At 41.0% G+C, this 22,406-nt stretch overlaps 1 protein-coding gene across 1 annotated transcript; it reads left to right on the top strand.

The window, feature by feature from the left end:
• The first annotated feature begins 9,083 nt into the window (after positions 1 to 9,083).
• LOC127003310 (unconventional myosin IC-like) lies at positions 9,084 to 20,420 on the top strand. The gene is made up of 11 exons (XM_050869798.1): positions 9,084 to 9,234; positions 9,349 to 9,464; positions 12,915 to 12,985; positions 13,277 to 13,485; positions 14,236 to 14,415; positions 14,753 to 14,965; positions 15,163 to 15,261; positions 15,414 to 15,574; positions 15,847 to 16,016; positions 17,148 to 17,285; positions 20,359 to 20,420. Exons 1-11 carry the CDS (start codon positions 9,103 to 9,105, stop codon positions 20,418 to 20,420), a joined length of 1,551 nt encoding a protein of 516 aa, XP_050725755.1. The 5' UTR covers positions 9,084 to 9,102.
• The last annotated feature ends 1,986 nt before the right edge of the window (positions 20,421 to 22,406 follow it).

The raw sequence follows: 22,406 nt of genomic DNA, 5'->3' as shown, positions 1-22,406 counted from the left end.
AAATTTGACCCGTCGCTGCTACACGGTAAAGCCACAAATTTGACCCGTCGCTGCTACACGGTAAAGCCACAAATTTGGCCCGTCGCTGCTACACGGTAAAGCCACAAATTTGGCCCGTCGCTGCTACTGGGTTAAGAATCCGTATCGTATTCACAAAGTCAGATTCTTATCCGACATTTTCGCACTAGCCTAGCATCCGGTTGACTTATTTTTAGTAGGTACCTTCCTTCGCTGCATCCTCTACGGTGAGTCTAGTCTAGCTCATTCCTTTCCTACATACATCCTATAGTCTTTGCTGCATCATATACGTCCTCTTATATAGCTCCTTCCTTTCCCATAACCTCTAGTTCAGCTTCTTCATTTTCTATATCCTCTACTATAGCTCCTTCCTATCCTACATTGTCAAGTCTATATTAGCTCCTTCCCTTCCTACATCCTCTACTCTTGTTCCTTTCCTACGTCCTCTAGTTTAGCTCCTTTCTCTCCTATATCCTCTCGTCAAGCTCCCAACATATCCTCTACTCGAGCCAGTATCCGTTTCCCCTTTCTTTTGTTCCTCTCCTATAACACGTAGTTCCATATTCCTGTAAACGTTTCGGGCTCTTATCATTATTTCCCAAGGCCTCAGAGAAGATTAACCGGGTGTTCATGGATGATTTTCCCCGTTCAAGATGCAGAAGGCGTGTCAAACTATCACTAGGATCACAAAAGAGTCCATGAAAATCTCTGCAACTTCTATACGAGAGTCTTTTCAAACGAGTGAAAGAACTTATGTGCCGATAGTTAAGAATGTGGTCTGTTGTCCCTCTTCCTTCTCTCTTCCCTCTCTCCTTCCTCTCCTCTCTCTCTCTCCTTCCTCTCGTCGATAGCGGCCGGGCCTTTCACCCTTCTCCATCGTGGCCTTGGTTCCCGCCACAGATGTCGCCACTTGAGCTGCTGGAAAAGTGACTGATAACGTAAGATAATTGTTGGATAATTACAATCTCTCTCTCTCTCTCTCTCTCTCTCTCTCTCTCTCTCTCTCTCTCTCTCTCTCTCTCTCAACACACACACACACACACACACAATCAGCTCAGTAGTCTCTTAGGTTGCAGTAATAACAAATATACACTTCTTATTTTCACTTTACTCTTATTTTTGAATTCATCACTTTATTTACATTCCCGTGTGAAGCGACGTAGCTCACCGAGGGTTGTCCGTGGTATTTTCCCTCGTAATTTTTCTTCTTCCGCTGATGATTGTGTGTGTGCGTGTGTGTGTGTGTGTGTGTGTGTGTGTGTGTGTGTGTGTGAATGAGGGAGGCCTTGGTTGCTTGCTTTTCTCCTCGCCTCAGACCTTCATCCGCATCAACAAAAACTTTACCCTTTTCTTCCTGGCGCAAGATCTCTCGTTGCGTGTGGGAGACGCGACTCGTAGGCGTACCCCAAGGTGTCTCATTGTGTCCTTGTCGTTGGCCTCCGCCCCTCTTGACGTTAGACAGTCGGGGGGGGGGTCCAATCTGAGTTCTTGAAAGGTTCAGTCTAAAACGTAAACCTAACGTTGGACTCATAGAAAAGTGAGGATGAAGAAGCCGGGAAAGCTCCATATAGCTGAAGATACGTAGATATAGTACACTCGTTTCTGTTATCTTCAGTTAAATGTACTCGTAGATAAAAAAATTAAAAAAAAAAAAAAGCGGCGGCCTCCATCGTAACCTTGGTGTGTGTGTGTGTGTGTGTGTGTGTGTGTGTGTGTGTGTGTGTGTGTGTGTGTGTGTGCATTGTCTTCGGATGCTTTGACAACAGCCCCTGTCACTGGCAACACACTACGACGCACCACAGCCATATCCGTTTGTGAATGCCCCAACAACGAGGGTGTGTTTGGCGGGGCGTCGTGATACCGTGAATACCATGTTGATGCCGCCAATGGGACACGAGGGCCGCGTTTGTAGGTTTATGGCCACTGGATGAAACATGTATATTGGGAGAGAAAACAAGCACCTCAAAAAACTGCAAATTAATAGATTGAAAGTTTGGTATATCGTGACTGACATGGTAAATATTGATGCTAAACTTGAGCTGTGTACACAAACGTTTGTTGATGATCAAGCGCCTCAGAGAACTGTAAATGCATGGATGGACTGAACGTTTGTTATCCTGAGTGGCGTTGAAAAGATTGATGCTGCCAAAGGGGTTCTTACACTGGGTAAATTTTCCGTGGATCTTCAGTCAAACCACGCTTTCCGCTGGCGTGGTTCTCATATTTCCGTGGTTTTCTGACATGTCCACGATCTTCCAAAGCTATGGTAGATTTCACCGAATGACGACGGTATTACTCACCATCATCAGCAGCAGCAATAACAAGAAACAAATGAAAACCACGCTAGCGGAAATCGTGGTTTGACTGAAGGTCCACGGAAAATTTGCCCCGTGTAATAGCCCCTACTCGCGCTGTGTGGACGTTTATCATTGATCAAATCCCAAGATCTTTTCACGGTGAATTTGTATCTCTACCTCACGAATGAATGGATTGCTGTGGTTTGCTTTCCTGACTGGCACTGCATAACGATTGGTGCTGCTAACTCGCGCTGTGTACATAAACGATTGTCGCTGTTCAAATCCCTCGCATCTTTTAATTGTAACTTTTTATCTTCGCACGAATGAATTGATTGTTAGTTTTTTCATCCTGACTGACACTGTAAAAATTAATACTAACGTGCGTGGTATTATACATAAACGCCTCTCAATGGTCATATCCCCGCGTGTATTGACGGTGAATTTGTATATTTTCCTCTCGAATTAATACGTTGTTACTTTATTATCCTGCCTGACACTGTAAATATTGATGATGATAACTTGCCCCGTGTACAGAAAAGGCTGTTGTTGATCATATCCCGCATCTTTTGACGGTGGATTGGTATCCCTTCCTCATCAAGTCCTAAATTATACGCCGGTATCATAAGACACTTTCGCTTCTAACATCAACTATTTCTAAAGGTCAAAGAAGGGATCAATTGGGTTCTAATGAGTGTTTCTTTAAGCTCATGCTCCTGAGGAAGGGTCAAACTACCACCAGGGTCATAAAACTACTCCTGGAAATGCCCTCAAGTCATAGGAAAGCCTTGCCAAATATGTGAACTTGGGAGACGAAATGTTTTAAAATACGACCCTTACTGTCCTCGCTCTGGAGATCATAGAGACGCGCCCAGTATGTTCGTTGCTGTGCTCCCCTCACGGTGCGCTGCCCTAACAACTTGGGTCGGGTTACACCAGGACACCGTTCCCACCTGTCAGCCTCAGGGGTCGTTTAAAACAGGTCCCAGTAAACCGGAGTGACTTCTTTCATACGTTGCCATGAAAGCCTCCCTACTGACCTGCTTCTTACCGGGTGCTGTCTGGGGTAAATAACTCGTTCTTATCACATCCTCAGTCCCTCGAATTTCTCTTATCACTGTCCTAAACCCCCGCTCAGCACCTCGTCAAACCCGGAATTCCCGTCAGATGAAAGATAACAAAGACCCTCACATCCAGAAGAGGTTGAAGTGCATGAGATCGAGTTGTGTACGTGTTCATGACTGGCGACAGACAAGGCGTGGCGATGACCTTATGGCGGATCAAGTTGTTAAGGTGAAGAGCCGATTAAAGGTGGCTGCGGTGAGGCGTGAGAGAGAGTGGCTGGACGGATGACTGGTTGGTATACAGACGAAGGTGGTTTGCAGACCCTCCCTTGACAGTCCCTTCACCCTGCATGTTTACTCGAGACGGGGTTGAGACATGAGGTGTGTGTGTGTGTGTGTGTGTGTGTGTGATGCACGAAAATATAAGTAAATTTCCAATGAAAGCATTATTATAGGAGCCAAAAAGGGAAAGGAAAGCAACAGATAGAGGAGGGAAGATGAAAACAAAAGGGAGATGGGAAAGAAAAGGGAGAGGTAAAGAGGAGGAAAGGAGAAGAAAGAGAAACGGAGAAGAGAAGAAAGTGTGTGTGTGTGTGTGTGTGTGTGTGTGTGTGTGTGTGTGTGTGTGTGTGTGTGTGTGTGTGTGTGTGTGTGTGTGTGTGTGTGTGTGTGTGTGTGTGATGCCCGGTGCCTGCATGACCGCCTGACCTGTGGCTGTGCAATGTTCCCAGATAAAGGTCCAAGAATTCTTTGTGTTGCGTCACTTCCCTGTACGACCCCACTCCCACCAGTCCTCTTTAATCCTCCTCCTCACTGTCCTGTTCTGTCTCACCGGAGTTCTTATCATTTAGAGATAACAACATTCTCCGACTTATGCTTCTTGTTTTGGTGTTTTTGTTTAACCTTTGTTTCTTATCCTTGTTCCTTTCTGCTCCTTGTTCCTTGTTTTGGTGTCTGTTTAACCTTTGTTTCTTCTCCTTAATTGTTCCTTTCTGCTCCTTGTTCCTTGTTTTGGTGTTTTTGTTTAACCTTTGTTTCTTATCCTTGTTCCTTTCTGCTCCTTGTTCCTTGTTTTGGTGTCTTTGTTTAACCTTTGTTTCTTCTCCTTAATTGTTCCTTGTTCCTCTCTGCTCCTTGTTCCTTGTTTTGGTGTCTTTGTTTAACCTTTGTTTCTTCTCCTTAATTGTTCCTTGTTCCTTTCTGCTCCTTGTTTCTTGTTTTGGTGTCTTTGCTTTACCTTTGTTCATGCTTACTAATATTACCTTTTTATAGCAATACTCTTAAGTAGAATGTCCTGTTATACGTCATTAGATTTGCCAGTAAATGCTATGCCAGAAACCAATTGCTGTGGTATTTATCTTTTTCCATTCGAACGATTGTAACTTAACCAAATAACTAAGTAAGAAGAAACAGATTCCTTTGTTGCTTTCATTCATAATCACGGGAACATAATTCTTTTTTTTATTCTTCTTGTCTTCGCGAGGCGTGATTTGAAACATGAAAGACGTGCAGGAGCGTCATTCATCAGTGTGTTTATTAGTGTGTTGCTGTGATGTGCGCACGAGAGGCTGATGCTGGAGCTGGGGTGCCTACTGCCCTGTCTCATGTCTATTAACAGATCCCTGAAACTGGAGCTCGTGTGTGTGTGTGTGTGCGTGTATGTGAGAGAGAGAGAGAGAGAGAGAGAGAGAGAGAGAGAGAGAGAGAGAGAGGGGAGCGGACTGTTTTGTAATGGAGTGAGTTATCTCGTTTGCCTAGTTACGTAACATTCTGAGGTTTTGGTTTAATTAACGTGTAGTGTACCTGTTTTTACTTACTTTTCTTATCACCATTCTTCTTCTTCTTCTTATTATTATTATTACTATCATTATTATTATTGTTGTTACCCTTACCCTTGCTCTTATCGTTCTTTTTTGTACCCACCTCAGATTTTTTTTTTTTTCTTAAAGAACTTTCACATTATTACATCATTACTAACCCCCTTTGCTCTCTTCTCCTTGCTGCCACTCTTCTTCTTGCTGCCATTCTCTTCTCTTATTGCTGCCACTCTTTTCTTCTCTTTGCTACCACTCTCTTCTCTTCTTGCCGCCACTCTCTTCTCTTATCCTTGTTCTCTCCATCCCTCTCTTCCTCGCTACTCACTATATAGCACAGACCCTCTCCATCTCTTCCTTCTCCCCTCCTTACCTCTTTATACATACCCCTGTTTATAGCCATCTCGTTCTATTTTACCTTCCCTCCCTTACTTCCCTCCTTGCCCCACCAAGCATCTATTCGTCCACACAGATGCCCGCCTTTCCCATATTCATCCTTTCTATTCCCCGTCGTCCTCCTCCTCCTCCTCCTCTTCTCCCTTCTCAGTCGTAGTACCTTCCTTGATGCTTCTGCTCCCGTCTCTCCTCCCCTTTACACTGTTTTTGTTGTCACTTTATTTTCACGCAGGCTCACTCTCCCCTTCGTCCGTTCCTCCCTACACACACACACACACACACATGAACAGATCCCCGCCTACGTCATCCGTTGTAACTTTTCCTTTCTTCTTTTCTTCCTCTTCTTCATCTTCCCCAGTTCACTTCTTATGCTTTCCTTCACATTTCTTCTGTTGTATGCGTTCCTTCTCCTTCCTCAGTGGATTTACTTTTACATATTCTTCCCTGATATATTTCCACTCTCTCCTGTCGTGTTATATTTTCCCCAGTCATCCCTCTACATACTTCATACTTCTCACATCTGGTATTCGTCTCATCCACCTCGCCCTCTCCTCCCCTTCACACCTTATCCAATGTTACTTCTGCACCTTCCGTCCTCCCCACTTCCCTCTCGATACCCCCTTCCATTAGCTCACACCCTTGCATTCATCCTCTCTCAACCTCTTCCTGCCCTTCCTCTCTCTCCTTCCCTTTCACATATTACCCACTGCTACTTTCTCACCTAATCTCTCTCTCTCTCTCTCTCTCTCTCTCTCTCTCTCTCTCTCTCTCTCTCTCTCTCTCTCCCCCCCCCACACCCACACCTCTCTCTTATACCCTCTTCCGCTCTCACACCCATGCATTCAGATCCTCTCAACCTCTGCCTACCCCCCTCCTTCCCTTCACTCACAGTCTCACACACACACACACACTCACATAAATCCTGTCTCTCCCATCGTTTGTGCTCCCTGCCCCTCCCACTTCCCTGCCTCTCCCTCTTATCCAGTTCCCCCCGGTGGGTTGTTTTTTTTTTGTTTTGTTTGTTGTTTTTTTCGTTGTCTGACCGCTGTGTAAGAGGAGTCAACCCGCCTGACCGGTGCAGCAGCTAGAGCTCTCTTGATCCGCTCTGAAGCTTTGTTGGTGGTGACTCACTGAGGAAGGGAGTGTCCACGTGTGTGTGTGTGTGTGTGTGTGTGTGTGTATGTGTGCAATAAGCATTATGTAGGAAAAGATTTATATGAGAGGGAGCCATAAACTCTCTCTCTCTCTCTCTCTCTCTCTCTCTCTCTCTCTCTCTCTCTCTCTCTCTCTCTCTCTCTCTCTCTCTCTCTCTCTCTCCACTCCTACTTTCGTACCATGGCTCTGTGTGTCCTTTCGGCGTCCTATAAGACTCTCAAGCCGTAGCATCACCGGGCCTCTCCATCCACTCGGGACGGGCGTGTTGCCAGGGAGAAGGAGAAGGAGGAGGAGTTCGAGTAGGAGAGACGGTATTCATGAGGACAGGAGGGAAGAGAAGACGATCAGTAAAGGGGTAGAGAGGAGAGGAGAGGTGGTAATAGGGAGAGAGGAGAATGGAAAGGTGTGAAGGGGTGGAGAAAAGAGGTGATAAAGAAAAGAGAAAAGAGATATGCATTAAAGGATGGAGAGTAGAATAGAGGTGGTAATGGATAGAGATGAAAAGAAAAACGTGTTAAAGGATAGTGGAGAGAAGTGGTAATAGGGAGAGAGAGAGAGAGAGAGAGAGAGAGAGAGAGAGAGAGAGAGAGAGAGAGAGAAGGGAAAGACATTAATTAGAAGTGGAGCGAAGTGGTAATGAGAAAAGAGAAGAGAAAGGCGTTAAGAAGTAAAGAGGAGAGAGGTGAGGAATGGCAGGGTTGTAAGAAGTCCCAGGCTGATCCTTGAAGGGTTTGGAGTGGTGGTCAGGGCAAGATCTTGGTCGTTTCTTTCCGGTCTTTGTCGGGCTGACTGGCTCGTTGCTACAGCGGTGTGGTGACGGCGGCGGTGCTGGTGCTGCTTCTGGGGCTGGTGAGGCTTGAATATGGAAGCAAGTTAGTACATATGTGCTAGGTGTCAGGTGTGTTTAGTTTTCGATGTTACTGATAGAGTTTCGTCTTCATCCGCCCCCCTCCTCCCCTCTCTTCGCCTGTAGTCAAGAGGCACGGGGAAGAATTTCAAGTATTCTTTTATTTATATAGTCTTCTTCCTCATTCCATGTATACCGGTACATCCGAGGTCACCGATTGAGTTCCGTCTTCATATCCACCGCTGGGAAGTCTCAGGTATTCATATCACAGATCCCAGGCACTCCACGCGCAGCTATAGCGTGTGTCCCCATCTTTACCTACCTTTACCTTCACTCCACACATCCTCGTTGTTTCGGTAGAATGCGTTTCAGGAACAAGTTCTAGATAAATATTCTTCAAACTCATATTTACCATCTTCCTCACGACCCAGCTTGTAGCCCGTTGACATCAGTAAGAAGTTAGTGTCTCTGGTATTTAATCATCTCCTTGTGTAAAGGTGGTGACCCAAGTGGCGACCCGCACTCGGAAGAGCCTTGTTATAGATTTCTGAAGGAGGGATTGGGCAAAGGTGACGTCATGGTGTGGTGAGGCGTGTGGCTGGCGGCGAGGACAGGTGTGGGAGCGTGGTGTGTGCAAGAGGCAGCGCTGCTCCGGTTCCTCATTATCGAGGCGACTTGAGGCAAGGCCGGCTGTAGTGCGGCGACTAAAGCCTGATGGGCAAGCCTCCCATAACTCCCTTTGCGAGGGGGGTACCTCTTTGGCCGACTGGTTAAGGAGTGGCTCTCCCGTCTCGCTGGTCGCGAGTTCGATCCCCGGCGCCGGCAAAACCTTTCCTTGTCTGGATTAATTTCTCGTGTGTTTCGTTACACGCAGTGGTCGTGTGGGAGTGTAGTAAAGAGGAAAATTCTGGCGTTACACGGCGACGCTGTGCCGGCATCATCCCCGCCTGTAAGCAAGCCCGCCGCTGCACTGCGAGGAATGACGGCATGAATGACACACACAATTGTGAAAATCCTCAACACCAAGTTAATTTTAAGGTTGTATTTTTAGAATGATCCCGCTATGTAATATGTATATTTTCAGCTCTCGAGCTGCCTATGCTTAAATAAGCCGTATATTATTATTATTATTATTATTATTATTATTATTACACACACACACACACACACACACACACACACACACACACACACACACACACACATTAAACGCTTGGGCGCGTGAGTTGACGAGACATTAACATTTCCCAATGAGGTTACAATGAATCTGTTATTCACTACTCCCGAGACGTCCCAGTGACCTATTGCTTCGCACACGCTCCTTGGGTTGCATGTGGATACCTACATACATTTTTTTTTTTTTAAGAACATTCTCTCCCGTAATGTAATTCTTTCTTAAAGCTTTCAAACACATAATTGATAAAGCTTTGAAAAGTGCACATTTTCTGTATTTGTTATAGTGGTACAAGCTCATTCTTCCTATTTCTCTCCACAGGAAGGCGCAGTTATCGAGGATGGAGAGTGTGTTGGAGGAGAGGGAGAGGGAAAGGACTGGCGTCCCTGACGCCATCCTGCTGGAGGACTACCTCAGCGAAAAAGCTTTCATCGAGAACCTGAGGAAGCGTTACAATGAGAACCTCATCTACGTGAGTACCCACCTTATCTGATGTGTGTGTGTGTGTGTGTGTGTGCGCGCGCGCGTGTGTGTGTGTGTGTGTGTGTGTGTGTGTGTGTAGCTTACCGTGTGTTTGTGTCCGCAGACATACATCGGGCAGGTGGTGGTGTCCGTCAACCCCTACAAGGACCTGGGCATCTACACCGAAAACCACCTCGAAAAGTACCGCAACGTCAACTTCTACGAGGTGCCGCCGCACGTGTGAGTAGCGCTCGTCTTCCTGTTAGTGCCTCTGCCGCCACCCTGCACAGCCTCTGTTTACCAGCGCCTGTCAGCCTCACTGTATACCCTGTCACTCTCCTTGCTTGTCCCTCTGTGTATATGAACATGATGTCCAAACTCTTGAGTCTTGACCACATTCTTGACAAGAATTCTTGGAAGAGGTGGAAATTATGGTTAAGATATGCTCGATATCTCGCACATGCAGATAAGTTAAAACGTGGTAGATGGATGTACCTACATGTTCTCAACACCCGAGAGGCATGGAATGGGGATGTGATCGTGCTTAAAATGAAAGTGGATGCATTAAGGACAATAACAATCTTGCTACTCTTCCCATTTATCCGGAGAGAAATGAAGCTTACTTTGCACAAGCGGATTTATGCTCTGCGGTTTCGGCGTACGGTACATATAAATCAGTTCACTCGATGAGGTTCAATGGGAGCCTTCACACGGTAGTCGTGCTGCAATGTTTGTCGTACGGCAGAGTTTGCCGCCGCATGCCCCCTCCGCCTCCCTAAATCGTCCGGGGAGCCAATTCCCTAAACACCTTTCCACGCTGTCCCTGGCTGACCCCTGACCTAAACTGAATAGCCTTGTACTTAAACAATCATAGAAAAGTCCTTGTTCTTTACATGATCACCAATGCTCATCATAACGCAGATATAATAATAAAATAAAAGGAACATATTAATTATGCTTTTACGACCATTGCAATTATCTCCAATCAGAAAATACTGGCATGCGTTTTGCTTGTATTAATGACAGGGTTGTTGATTTTATATATATATATATATATATATATATATATATATATATATATATATATATATATATATATATATATATATATTTTTTTTTTTTTTTTAATTAAAATAATTAAATGAATGTAAACCTCAATATTTCGCCGTTGTGTTGAAAAGGCATAGATTAATTAGTTTTCTTGGCGCCTATCATTCTGTCTGTATACTTTATCTCTTATCATCTTTGCTTCCTCACATCACTGATAACAGATTATAGGCCTGATTGGATGTGTGGCTGTCTTATCTGTGACTGACGCGAATAAGAACGCCAAGCCAGTAGTAAAGAACAATGGCAACTTTATTGCTTTGGGAGGGAGAACTTGTAAACGAATTGACTTTGCTGCGCCGCTCTCTCATTTCTCATATCCTGGCCACGTCATAACCTCTCCACACACACACACACACACACACACACACACACACACACACTTAGTATCTCTGCTCATCATCAATCCTACCAACACGCATTATCCATTATCCTCTCCCTCCACGTTACAATCCCATATTTCCTCGCACGCTATACCAAGCCTCTCCGCCGTCCCACATTCCTCTGTAATCTCTGCTAATTTTGATGAGAGCGTTGTGAGGTCCTTCCCCTTGATAACAATGGGGCCTTGAAGATTCCTTGCTGCGGGTAAAGCTCTAGACTCACTGTTTAAAGACCGCCCTTTGTGTATATGTTGGGGGTGCTGTAAATTAAACAGCCTAGGAACCCACATCCTTTCTGCGTGGGGTTTTTTCCGGAGAGAGGTTGAAATTTGAAGTTTTATTTCTCAAGGTTTTGGAAGGCAGAGGAATGATATTACTAGTTGTATAATCACACTATGCCCTGCCTGGGGGTTGGGATGGCATGTTCCTCCCTTCTCCCTTGTTGTTTACCTGCAACAATATACTATCAATCAATCAATCAATCCCACATATTTTGTTTTCATTACTATTATTATTATTATTATTATTATTATTATTATTATTATTATTATTACTACTACTACTACTACTACTGCGACGCCTACGGATACTTTTTTGTCTCAGTTTGTCACACCCACCACCACATACACCCAGAGACACAGCATTGTTCACTTCCCCACACACAAGACACGGGAGACATAACAGCGATGGAGAGGGACTATAACCACTGCGGACCTTATCAGCCAACAAGAATGAAGTGTTCGTGGGAGTGGCTGGGAGTCTCTTTAGGAGCTCGTCAGACAAGGGATGCTCTGTGCCGCGCCGTGACCCCGGAGGGACGGGAGGGAGCTCCGTGATGTGCGAATGGCAGGCCACTCCAACAAGCGATGATATTTATCCCCCCTTGCTTTCCCACAGGACATGAGAGTAATTACAGATAGCCGAGGTAGTAGTGGGAATAGAGGATGTAGACTATATCAAAAGGAAATGGTTGTGGTGATAGGATCGGTACTTCGAGCTCTGTGCTCTTCCGTAGGGGAACGGCTGGCTGTCTCAAGAGAGACCCGCAGCAGACCAAGAGGTGAATTACACACACACACACACACACACACCGTCGAAACAGCTCATATTGTACATGAAACCTACTTTTTTATTAGTAGCAATATTGCCAAACTACTAATATTATCTTCATTATCTGTTGAATATTAGTACTATGCACCTAGTTTTTGTCATATACCCTGATTGTGTGTGTGTGTGTGTGTATATATATATATATATATATATATATATATATATATATATATATATATATATATATATATATATATATATTAAACCCTCGATATAACGGACAAGGTCAGACGGTCAGAAATCCACGGGGACCGACCGAAAATATTTTTTTAACCAACCGAGCCCGGTAACTACAATAACGTCTGCTAGCCACCTGTTTTGACCAAAGCCCTGATCTGAATCTCATTTCACCTTTGTGTGTGACAGGTATGGACATGATCTGACCCGAGTCAGGTCGTGTCCTGACCAAAGCCCTGACCTGAGTCTCCTTTCTGACCCTCCCTCCCCACACCCTTCTCCTTTCTCCTTGTTTTCATCCTCTCTATCTCACCTTTCACGAGAGGGGCTCATAACCAGAGTAGAGCTACACACCTCACGAGTCGGGGGCTCGCGTTGTATTGAGGCTGCGCCGAGTTGAACCAAACGCGACAGGGAGGAGGCGGCGGGAAGTTCAAGCGCGGTTAACGTGTTAATAAGTCTCTCTCTCTCTCTCTCTCTCTCTCTCTCTCTCTCTCTCTCTCTCTTGCCATAGCCACAATGTTTGGAGGGAAACGTCCAGTGTGATACTACATTTTAAGGTAGCGTGCGTGACGCCGATGGTAAGTAGACGTGACCCGTACATGTCAAAGTATCGGGAAACTCGGGGTGATAGTGCGCGAAAGTCGGGATGGTAACAATTTAGGACTAACCGCGAAACTCGAGGATCGCGAAACTCGGATAGCGCGAAACTCGAAAGGGTATATATATATATATATATATATATATATATATATATATATATATATATATATATATATATATATATATATATATATATATTAAATGCACACACACACACACACACACACAGCCTATATACATAGCTACATACAATATTAATAATTATGTTGACACTGTTCAGAATGATTACTAAAAAATCAACTTCTTGCAGGTTTGCCATAGCTGAAAATGCCCACAAATCAATGATTTCAGAAGTTACTGATCACTGCATTTTGATATCTGGTAAGTATGATAAACAACAACAATTGTTTTAAAGTTATGAGTTTCATGTTCTCATTTTCAGTATTTAAAAATGGGATTTATGAATATTGTCATATTACTAAGTAGAAAATTTGATTGATTGAAAGTATGTATTATAATGAGTCACCATTCTTTACAGAGTAAAAAAATGTCTGACAAAAGGTGAAGATTTAAATGTGTGAAAATTTCTTTCCTTTCAATAGTTTTGCAGAAAACGTTTTCCCCACTTACCTGCAAGTTACAGTTTAAACAATTATCTGTTTCTTCCTATAGGTGAATCAGGTGCTGGGAAGACAGAGGCCAGTAAGCAAGTGCTGAGGTTCTTGGCAGCCACGTCACTTCACAGGAGGGAGGTTGACCGCATCAGAGACCGACTTTTACAGAGCAACCCAATTTTGGAGGCATTCGGAAATGCCAAAACCAACAGAAATGATAACTCATCTAGATTTGGAAAATACATGGATATTGAGTTCAATTTTAAGGTCAGTGAATATACAGTATAGGCAAAAGTATAGTATTTGTAGGTAAAGAATGGGGAACCTATGGAGGGCAAAAGTAAGGAGGTTGTAGAGAAAGGGTGGAGGGAACTTCTATGTTGGGCAACAGTAAAGTGGTTATGGAGGAATAAGGAAAGTAGATAGATTCTGGAAAACAATATTTCACACAATTATTGAGATGACATACTTGAGCATACTTGAAGCAGAACTTTGATTTTTTTTTCTCTTAATCTGTTGTTCCTTTGAACTGCCTCCTTTACACTAAAACAACAACAAAAAACAGGGACTAACGTGGATTCCTTGGGTAACCCAAATATGTATTTATTTTTCAGATATTAGATATGTCGCAGTAATGTTATCTCTTCATGACTTAGATTTCTTTGAATACCAAAGAACTTGAATCTTATAATTAATAAGAAGATAAAATACAAGAAGAGGTTAGCACTATTTAATTTTATAAAGTGAAACACTGTGCTTCTTTTGATATTTTCCCTTATTATTGATTATAGGATTCGAGTTCTTCCAAATTCATTGAAATCTAGGCAATGTATAATGTACAATTAAAAGCTAAAAATGGAATATAAGGCAACTTGTTGCAGAAGTATCATTCATAATTGAATGCTTTACTAAAACTTTAAGCAAAACTGTTGATTAAATATTTGAACCTATAACTAAAATCATAGTGAAAACAATAATCACAGCTAAATAGATGATTTAAACTAACATACACCTCAGGGAGATCCAGTAAGTGGCCACATCTTGAACTACCTCCTTGAGAAGTCTCGTGTAGTGCATCAGGAAATCGGTGAGAGGAACTTCCATGTCTTCTATCAACTCCTTGCTGGTGGACCGTCAGAGCTCCTTGAAAAGTTGCACCTGGAGAAAAATCCAGAGAGTTACTTTTACCTCAAACAGGTGATTGTCTGTAGCTTCATGTACATAATTATAATTACTGGCTGTTCAAAATAACTTGAGCTTGTAGCTAAATTTCACCATATTGCCAAAGAAAATACTTGCTCTGATTATGTTTGATCTTTATTAGCACAACTACCATGGCAGACGAAACCAGAAATTTCAGGCTAATAGTAGTATATAACTATGTGCATGAGAACACATTAAGACCACAATATCCAGCATTGGTATGGGTGATGTGTTTGAAGAGAGTGATCATTATAAAATATGGAAAAAAGTGGCACAAGAATAGTACCAAAGGTCATAGAACATCAACTGCAAGTTTTATTTCTATTTCCAGGGGAAAAGTTGTAATGTGGATTCTGTCAATGATTCTGGAGATTTCAAGACTGTGCAACAAGCCTTGAACACCCTCAACTTCACTGAGGAAGAACAGGATGCTATATGGGGAGTGGTTGGGGCCATCCTGCATCTTGGTAACGTCTCCTTCAAGGCCAGTGATGATGGTCTGGCAAAGGTGGTGGATGACCAACATGTTGTATACTGCAGCAAGGTACTTGCATGTAATTTTGAATGTTTTCCTCATTTATTACTGTCCAATCAGATAGATAGATATTTTGTAATATATAGATATTTTCCATACAAAAATCTTTTTCACATGCGTGCTTCAAATGGTTGATTTGAAGTAGTATCATAATCAAAATTTAGGAATAGTTAAATTATTATTTGAATCAACCCTTAACCTTGCAGTTGTTGGGTTGTGAGAGCAGTGAGCTGCTGCTGGCCCTCACCCACCGCACCATTGAGGCACGTGGAGATGTTGTCACTTCTCCCCTCAACCCTGAACAGGTAAGAGGCACTGGTTTGCAAAGGTAAAGCAGTTTTGCAATGCAAGTGTAATGAACATATTGGTCAAACAGTTTTCCATGGCATGACATCCTTGGTGTAGATAGTCATAAAGTTTGCATTCAGTGTGTTTCACTTCATGTAATATCTCTCAGGCAGTGTATGCTCGTGATGCTTTGGCTAAGTCAGTGTATGAGCGAGTATTCAACTGGCTGGTTACAAGGCTCAACCACTCCCTGTCTAGCACAGAGTCTGGAAGGAAAACACTCTTAGGAATTCTGGATATATATGGATTTGAAATATTTGATAAAAATGGGTAAGTAGGTTGTGTTATTTTCTATCATATTGTGAATCATACTTTCATTGCCAGAGTTATGTGAAAATTTCTCTCATACAAATGATATACAGCACTGCTCTGTACATTCAAAATTGTTGTTAGGGGATATAAAATTCATGTAATTGGATAATTGATATATGAGTTCATATCAATCTGCAGTAAGGAATAGTGTAACAAGTCTCACTTTTTAAGAAAGTTACACAAAAGTCAAAGAGGATTTTAAATACTAATTGATATCCAATGGTGTTTAGATTTGAGCAGTTCTGTATCAACTACTGCAATGAAAAGCTGCAACAAATTTTCATTGAGCTGACGCTGAGGAGCGAGCAGGATGAGTACCAGCGGGAAGGGATCAAGTGGGAGAAAGTGGACTACTTTGATAACAAGATTATTTGTGACCTGGTAGAAGAGAAACACAAAGGTAAGAAACTGGTATATAAAGAAAAAAGAATACAACATAAAATTAATGAATTTCTGCTTTCCACCCCTCCAAATCTGTGAATTTCTAGGTCATATAAGTGTGCATACTTTTCCTTAACCCCTTTACTACGGGCAGGCCAAAACAGCGGCCCGCGCCATATCCAAGACTGCCACGCGCGCCAAATTTCAAAAGTCGCTATTGAATATAACAAGTTTTCAGCCATAAACTCAACATAATCATCATGTATTAAATATGAAAACATGCAGAATTAAATGGTGCACATAAAGAAACTCACTACAGCCGGGCCAAAACAGCGCCCTGCGCTGTATCCAGGATTGCCACGCGCGCCAAATTTGAAATGTCGCTATTGAATATAACAAGTTTTCAGCCATAAACTCAACATAATCATCATGTATTATATATGAAAACATGCAGAATTAAATGGTGCACATAAAGAAACATTAATTAATTGATAATTTTGAGATGTAAGCATAAATATAAGGATAAAATAACTCGTATATTGGCTAAAGCGAGCCAGGACGCAGTATGCGCGTCCTCAGATATGGTACGGGGCACGCAAGGATGCAGCATACGCATCCTCATGTTGAAGGGGTTAACATGGTAACCTAATATTTTGGGGAATAAAATAGCAAGTCCATTAAGAGGAAACATCACAATCTAACAGAAGGGCTTCTTGCGGGTGGCAGATCTGTCACATTGATTGATAATTTGATATAATTGAAGAACACATAAGAGATAGTATAGAGGAAAACATTGATATTGCTAAAAGGGAGTATATGAACAGGGAGAAAGGAGAATCAAAGACTGCTGCCTCCCCAGAGGGACGTCCCAGAGAGCATAGGGTATGAGGATTATGGATTAGGAAATAAGCATGGATGAAAAAAAATCCAATTATCATTGGTAATTTTGAGACAGCAATTGTTTGCATTTAGGTAGGCATTTTACACTGGTATTTCATTTGTCTTTATCCTTTTTATTATATATATATATATATATATATATATATATATATATATATATATATATATATATACATATATATATATATATATATATATATATATATATATATATATGTATATGTATTATTTTATGTTTACCTATTATCAGGCATAATTTCTCTACTGGATGAGGAGTGTCTTCGTCCTGGAGATGCAACTGATGCCACCTTCCTGACCAAAATGAACACTCATCTGGCAAAGCACAAACATTACTTCAGTTATGACACATCTAACAATGCAAAGGTGTGTAAGGGTTTAGATTTGTTTGTTATAATTGGTTCTTAATAATATGTGATGGAAAAGGAAACAGTCGGCAGGGAAGAGGCATATCTTTAAGTTTGAGAAGAAGCAGAATGCTAGATTCATGTCCATCTAACACCTGACCATTTATCACATGTTGCAAGTGGCTCAGAATTATCTTCATGTCACTCATGTTTGTTAACAAGTAGCAATAGAATCATGAAGAGATATTAATAATGTTTTATTGTTAAGAAGTTCTCTGTTCTGTGGTTCATACAGGGCCAGTATGACTTGCCTATCTACATTTTGAAATAAAGTAGTTGGACACAGTAAGGGGCATTTCCTCCAATATATTAAAAAAATAATAATAATCAAACACACAAACGAATTCAATAAAAAGTAAAGCGAAAGCAGATTTGGAGACAGGATAGTGTGAACTTAGCTTAAATCCTGTATTCTTATTTCAATTATCACTGTACCCTTAGTCTTCCCACATCACACTTTTCCTGCACAGCCTTCACTATTACTTTCTCCTCTAAGCCTTCACACAGCCTCTTTCCAGCATCACTTCCACACTCCCCAACTATATAAATACACACTTCAACTTTAAATTAAGTAATAAGGGTTGTCTCTCTAGGTGAAGAAAACAATAAATAAAGATGAATTTCGATTACGCCATTACGCTGGGGATGTGGCGTATCGGGTACAAGGCTTCCTGGACAAAAACAATGATCTACTCTTCAGGGACCTAAAAGAGGCCATGACACACACTTCAAATATGATAGTCACTGCAGTGTTTCCTAAGGTAAAAACTACTGTAACACACATTTTTACTGATGAATTATAATCATGTGACACTGAACTGTACAAAACTAAAATGTTGAAGGTCATTTGATGGCTCAGCCACACCATAGGAATTCTTTGGTCCTCCTACTAACTGAATAATGTTAATTTCAGGATGAATTGGGACGGAAAAAGAGACCAGACACTGCAGCCACACAGTTCAAGAACAGTTTAGCTGAGCTGATGAACATTCTCATGACCAAAGAACCTTCATACATTCGGTGTATTAAACCCAATGATGATAAACGCTCATGTAAGGACTTACTCTCCTTCACCCCTGCTAGAATTACAAAAGCTTTTCTCATTGATTGGCAATTCAGTTTTACTTATTAGTGACAAAGTTTTCAGAACTTGTTTATTAATTTTGTTGCAGGTACCTATGAGACATTAATGATCTTGTAATATATATGTCTATTTTAAAGATTACTTCAATGAGGAGAGAGTAAGCCATCAAGTTAAGTACCTTGGGTTGATGGAAAACCTGCGAGTGAGACGCGCCGGGTTTGCTTACCGCCGGGCCTACGAGATATTCCTTGAACGGTACAAGTCACTTTGCCCAGCAACTTGGCCAAGCTATAAGGGCCAAGCCAAGGATGGAGTGCTGAACATTGTGAAGCACCTGAATTTCCATCCTGATGATTACCGCATGGGAAGGTAGTTACATTTCTTCACTTCACAGATAGTTATCATAATAATATTTTCATAAATTATGAGATCCCTGAGCTGTGATGATTAAAAATACTTGTTTTATTACTTTTCTAACAGCTAAAATGGATCGAGGTACTTTATAAATGGGGGGTTGAGGTTGGGGACTAACTTTGTCATGTTGTTTGTGGTGTTGTTTTTTTCAGAACATTTGTCAAAAGAACTTATGGATTCATAAGGATACTGTGTGCCAGCTTTTTTCTTATAGTGCATTAAATTTAGGGTGCAATAGTTTAAGAGATTGTGGAATGGTAATAGAAATGTGTAGAAAATTCAGCTGAGCAAAAAATGATAGCTGTTATGATAGAGTGAAGGAAATTTCTCAAAGAGCCTGATAAATTATGATATGGACAAGGCAACATTATAAAGTCCAGAAATTGGACTTCTTACTGGCAACACTGCTTGGCATTATGTTGATGATACTTGATGAATATAAGTATGTAAAATAATTGTTGTCAACAATAAATTATTTTTCAGGAGTAAGCTGTTCATTCGGTTACCCAGGACACTCTTCAAAACAGAAGATGCTCTTCAGGTTCGAAAAGGTGAGCTGGCCACAAAGATTCAAGCCAAGTGGAAAGCATTTGTGTACCAGAGGAGGTACAAGAGGATGCGGGCAGCAGTCACAGTCTTGGCCAAGCACTGGAGGCGTGTTGCTGCTCGAAAGGTACTTCTTCGAAGAAAATGGGCAGCAACAGTCATCAGAGGGTAAGCTAATAAGTAAACTACATATGTATCTATACAACATTTCATTTTGGTTTGAATTTATTTAATCAGTGCTGTTATATCATAAACAAAGCCTGATATTAATTTCATTACTTAAATTTAACTGAAAAAAAAATATATATAATGGGAAGTTTCATATCAAACCAGGGTGTTTCTAGACTTAAATTGGATCTGCCACCACTTTCAAAGTTGTTAAACACTGTAAGATATAAGCTTAGCTGCTTCCTCTCACTTTTCCAGAATACTTGTATGATTACAACACAACTGAATAAATCAGGATGAAAAAATTATCATAGAATACTTGAACATACTGTGTCAAAGGCATGAGTTAGTGAAAAGTTCCCATAGATATCATAAATGTGAAAATTATCAGGCTGTCAGCCTGTTACGTGTTGTAGAAAAAATGCACGGAAGGATTACTGTCTGTATTGTCTGATACAGTAGAAAAGGTAGCAGAAGAAAGGGGCTTGAGAGCAAACTTGAGAGGCATATATCATATTTCTTCAGTCTGACTAATAACTGGTATAGTTTATTTAAAAGAACAATTTGTGGCTGGCATTTTGATGTGTGGAGAGAACATATTTCAGAGTAAACAATGAGATAATGTTTTCAGATTTTACATATTCCATGATCTTTGAAAATATAAATATAAATGGTGGTGCAACATTGAAACAAGTCTGCCATCTCTTTAGGTTTGTGAAAGGCTTCATCACTCGCAATGAGCCTGTGAATCCCACCAATGCAAGATTCCAGCAGCTGGTCAAGTGTGAATACTTGATAAGATTGTCAAAGTCCCTGCCTCGCAGTGTTCTGGATCGCAAGTGGCCTCAGCCACCAAGCTCATGCACTGAGGCCTCAAAGATTTTGAAGGTGAGACACTGTGCATTAGCTGAGTTGAGGGTAGGGGTGAGTGAATCTGATTATAAAGAATTATAAGTGCGATATTTTAATGATAAGGAAAATTTGTCCAGTAATTACCGTGAGGTCTGTACTTTTTTTTCTGCTGTAGGAGATGCACCGCACATTCCTGGCCCGCAGATATGTCAAGGCAATGCCACCTGAGAGGCGTATCTTGTTTGAGGAAAAAGTTCTGGCTGAGCAACTCTTCAATGGTGGGTGTCTGCTGAAGAACTGTTTTAACTAGGTCATGGATCCTTTGCTTTGACATTTTTATATGAAACTTTTCCTCTTTGCAAGGGAGATGATGCATTAAACAAGTGCCATTGTATTAAGGCCAAATTATCACATCCTGCCAGCAATGATCCTACAAAGTTTCAAATAATTCAAATAATAAACTTTATGTAGAGGACTGATAAATGGGTGTTTTCATGAAAATGTTTTATAAATATTGTTTTACTTCATCAGAAGTAAAGTGTGTCTAATTATTTAGTCAGACAGTTATTATGAATATGTCTTTGTACAAACTTAAGACAGCTAAATATATCACAGAATGAAAATTTGTAGATAAACCCATATATGGTTAACTCTTGACTTATCCTTTCATTATAATGCACTCAAGTGCCACAAGCAAGGACAAGGCAGAGATGAACTGCCTTACCAGAAGCTGGACCAGGGTGGCCTCTGTTTTTGTTTTAAATTCCTATTTGTGAAATTTTTTAATGTCATGATGACAAATGGTTATTACTTAAATTTTAAAAAAAATTGTAGATATTAATACATGTAAAACTACTCATAGTTGATGAATATCAGTCATTGTCACCTCTGCTTGAATAATGTTCTCTATATGGTAAAGATGAACCATGAAGTGACCTGTGCACTACCGAAAGCCCCTACAAACACACCTAGCTAGTTGGGCACCTCTTTAACCGAATGGTAAACTACTGACTTCCCATTTGACTGGTTGTGGGTTCAATCCCCAGTGTTAGAGATTTGTTAATCCTCCCTTCCAGACTAGATCAATTTCTCATGGTTTGTGACACTGATATGTTGTGGTTAAGGATAGGAAGTGCCTCCCATTAGACCTCCCTATTATGCAGAAAAGAATTTTGTGTTTTTCCTTTTAATATCATTGCTTACTCTGAGTATATTGTAATGGTAGGATAAAGCAACAGATAATGGTTTGTGTGGGTTAAACCTACAAATTTTCATTCCATGATGTATTCACTTTGTCTGAGAATTGCCCAAAGAAATATTCATAACTCCTTTCTGATCTCATAATTAGGAATTTAATTTTACTTTAAAGGAAATGAAGAATGTTATATGCATGATACTTTTTTATGATAACATTTTTATATCACTACATAAAATTGATACTTTGATACAAATGAATAACCATGTCTGTCAATATGCAGTACACTGGCTTTAACACAGCTCAAACAATTTGAATAGTTATCAGAGTTAATCGATGGTTAAGTCTTAACCTTTGAATATAATGCAGGGAAGAAAGTGAGCTACCCAGCTGTCTTGCCAAAGTGGTTTGTTACATCACGGCTTGATCCAGCTTCTGAATCCTTAATGAAGACTGCATTTGAAGGAATAATCAAGGCCTCAGGAGAAAAAACAAAGGTATGTTGTCATCCAAAATTCTTTTACTTTTATTCACACTTAAGATTTTGTCTGAAAAAAGTTGACTAAAATGAAATTGTTACTGTCTGGCATACTGCTGCAGTGTGCTGGTGTGAGAGTTCTTTTGCACCATATGCTTCAATTTATTTTTATTTATTTTCATTCTATTTATTTATTTTATTTATTTATTTATTATTATTATTATTTTTTGTTATATAAATATGAAAGTGTACTCAACTGGCTTTCTACTACAGTGAAAGGGCTGGGTAAGCTAGAAATTATTTTGAATGAATCTTGTACATTATATTTTCATTGTTCTACAGTACAG

Source organism: Eriocheir sinensis, chromosome 3 (assembly GCF_024679095.1).
Source record: "Eriocheir sinensis breed Jianghai 21 chromosome 3, ASM2467909v1, whole genome shotgun sequence".
Taxonomy (NCBI): Eukaryota; Metazoa; Arthropoda; class Malacostraca; order Decapoda; family Varunidae; genus Eriocheir; species Eriocheir sinensis.
This window is presented reverse-complemented; position numbering and strand designations above follow the sequence as displayed.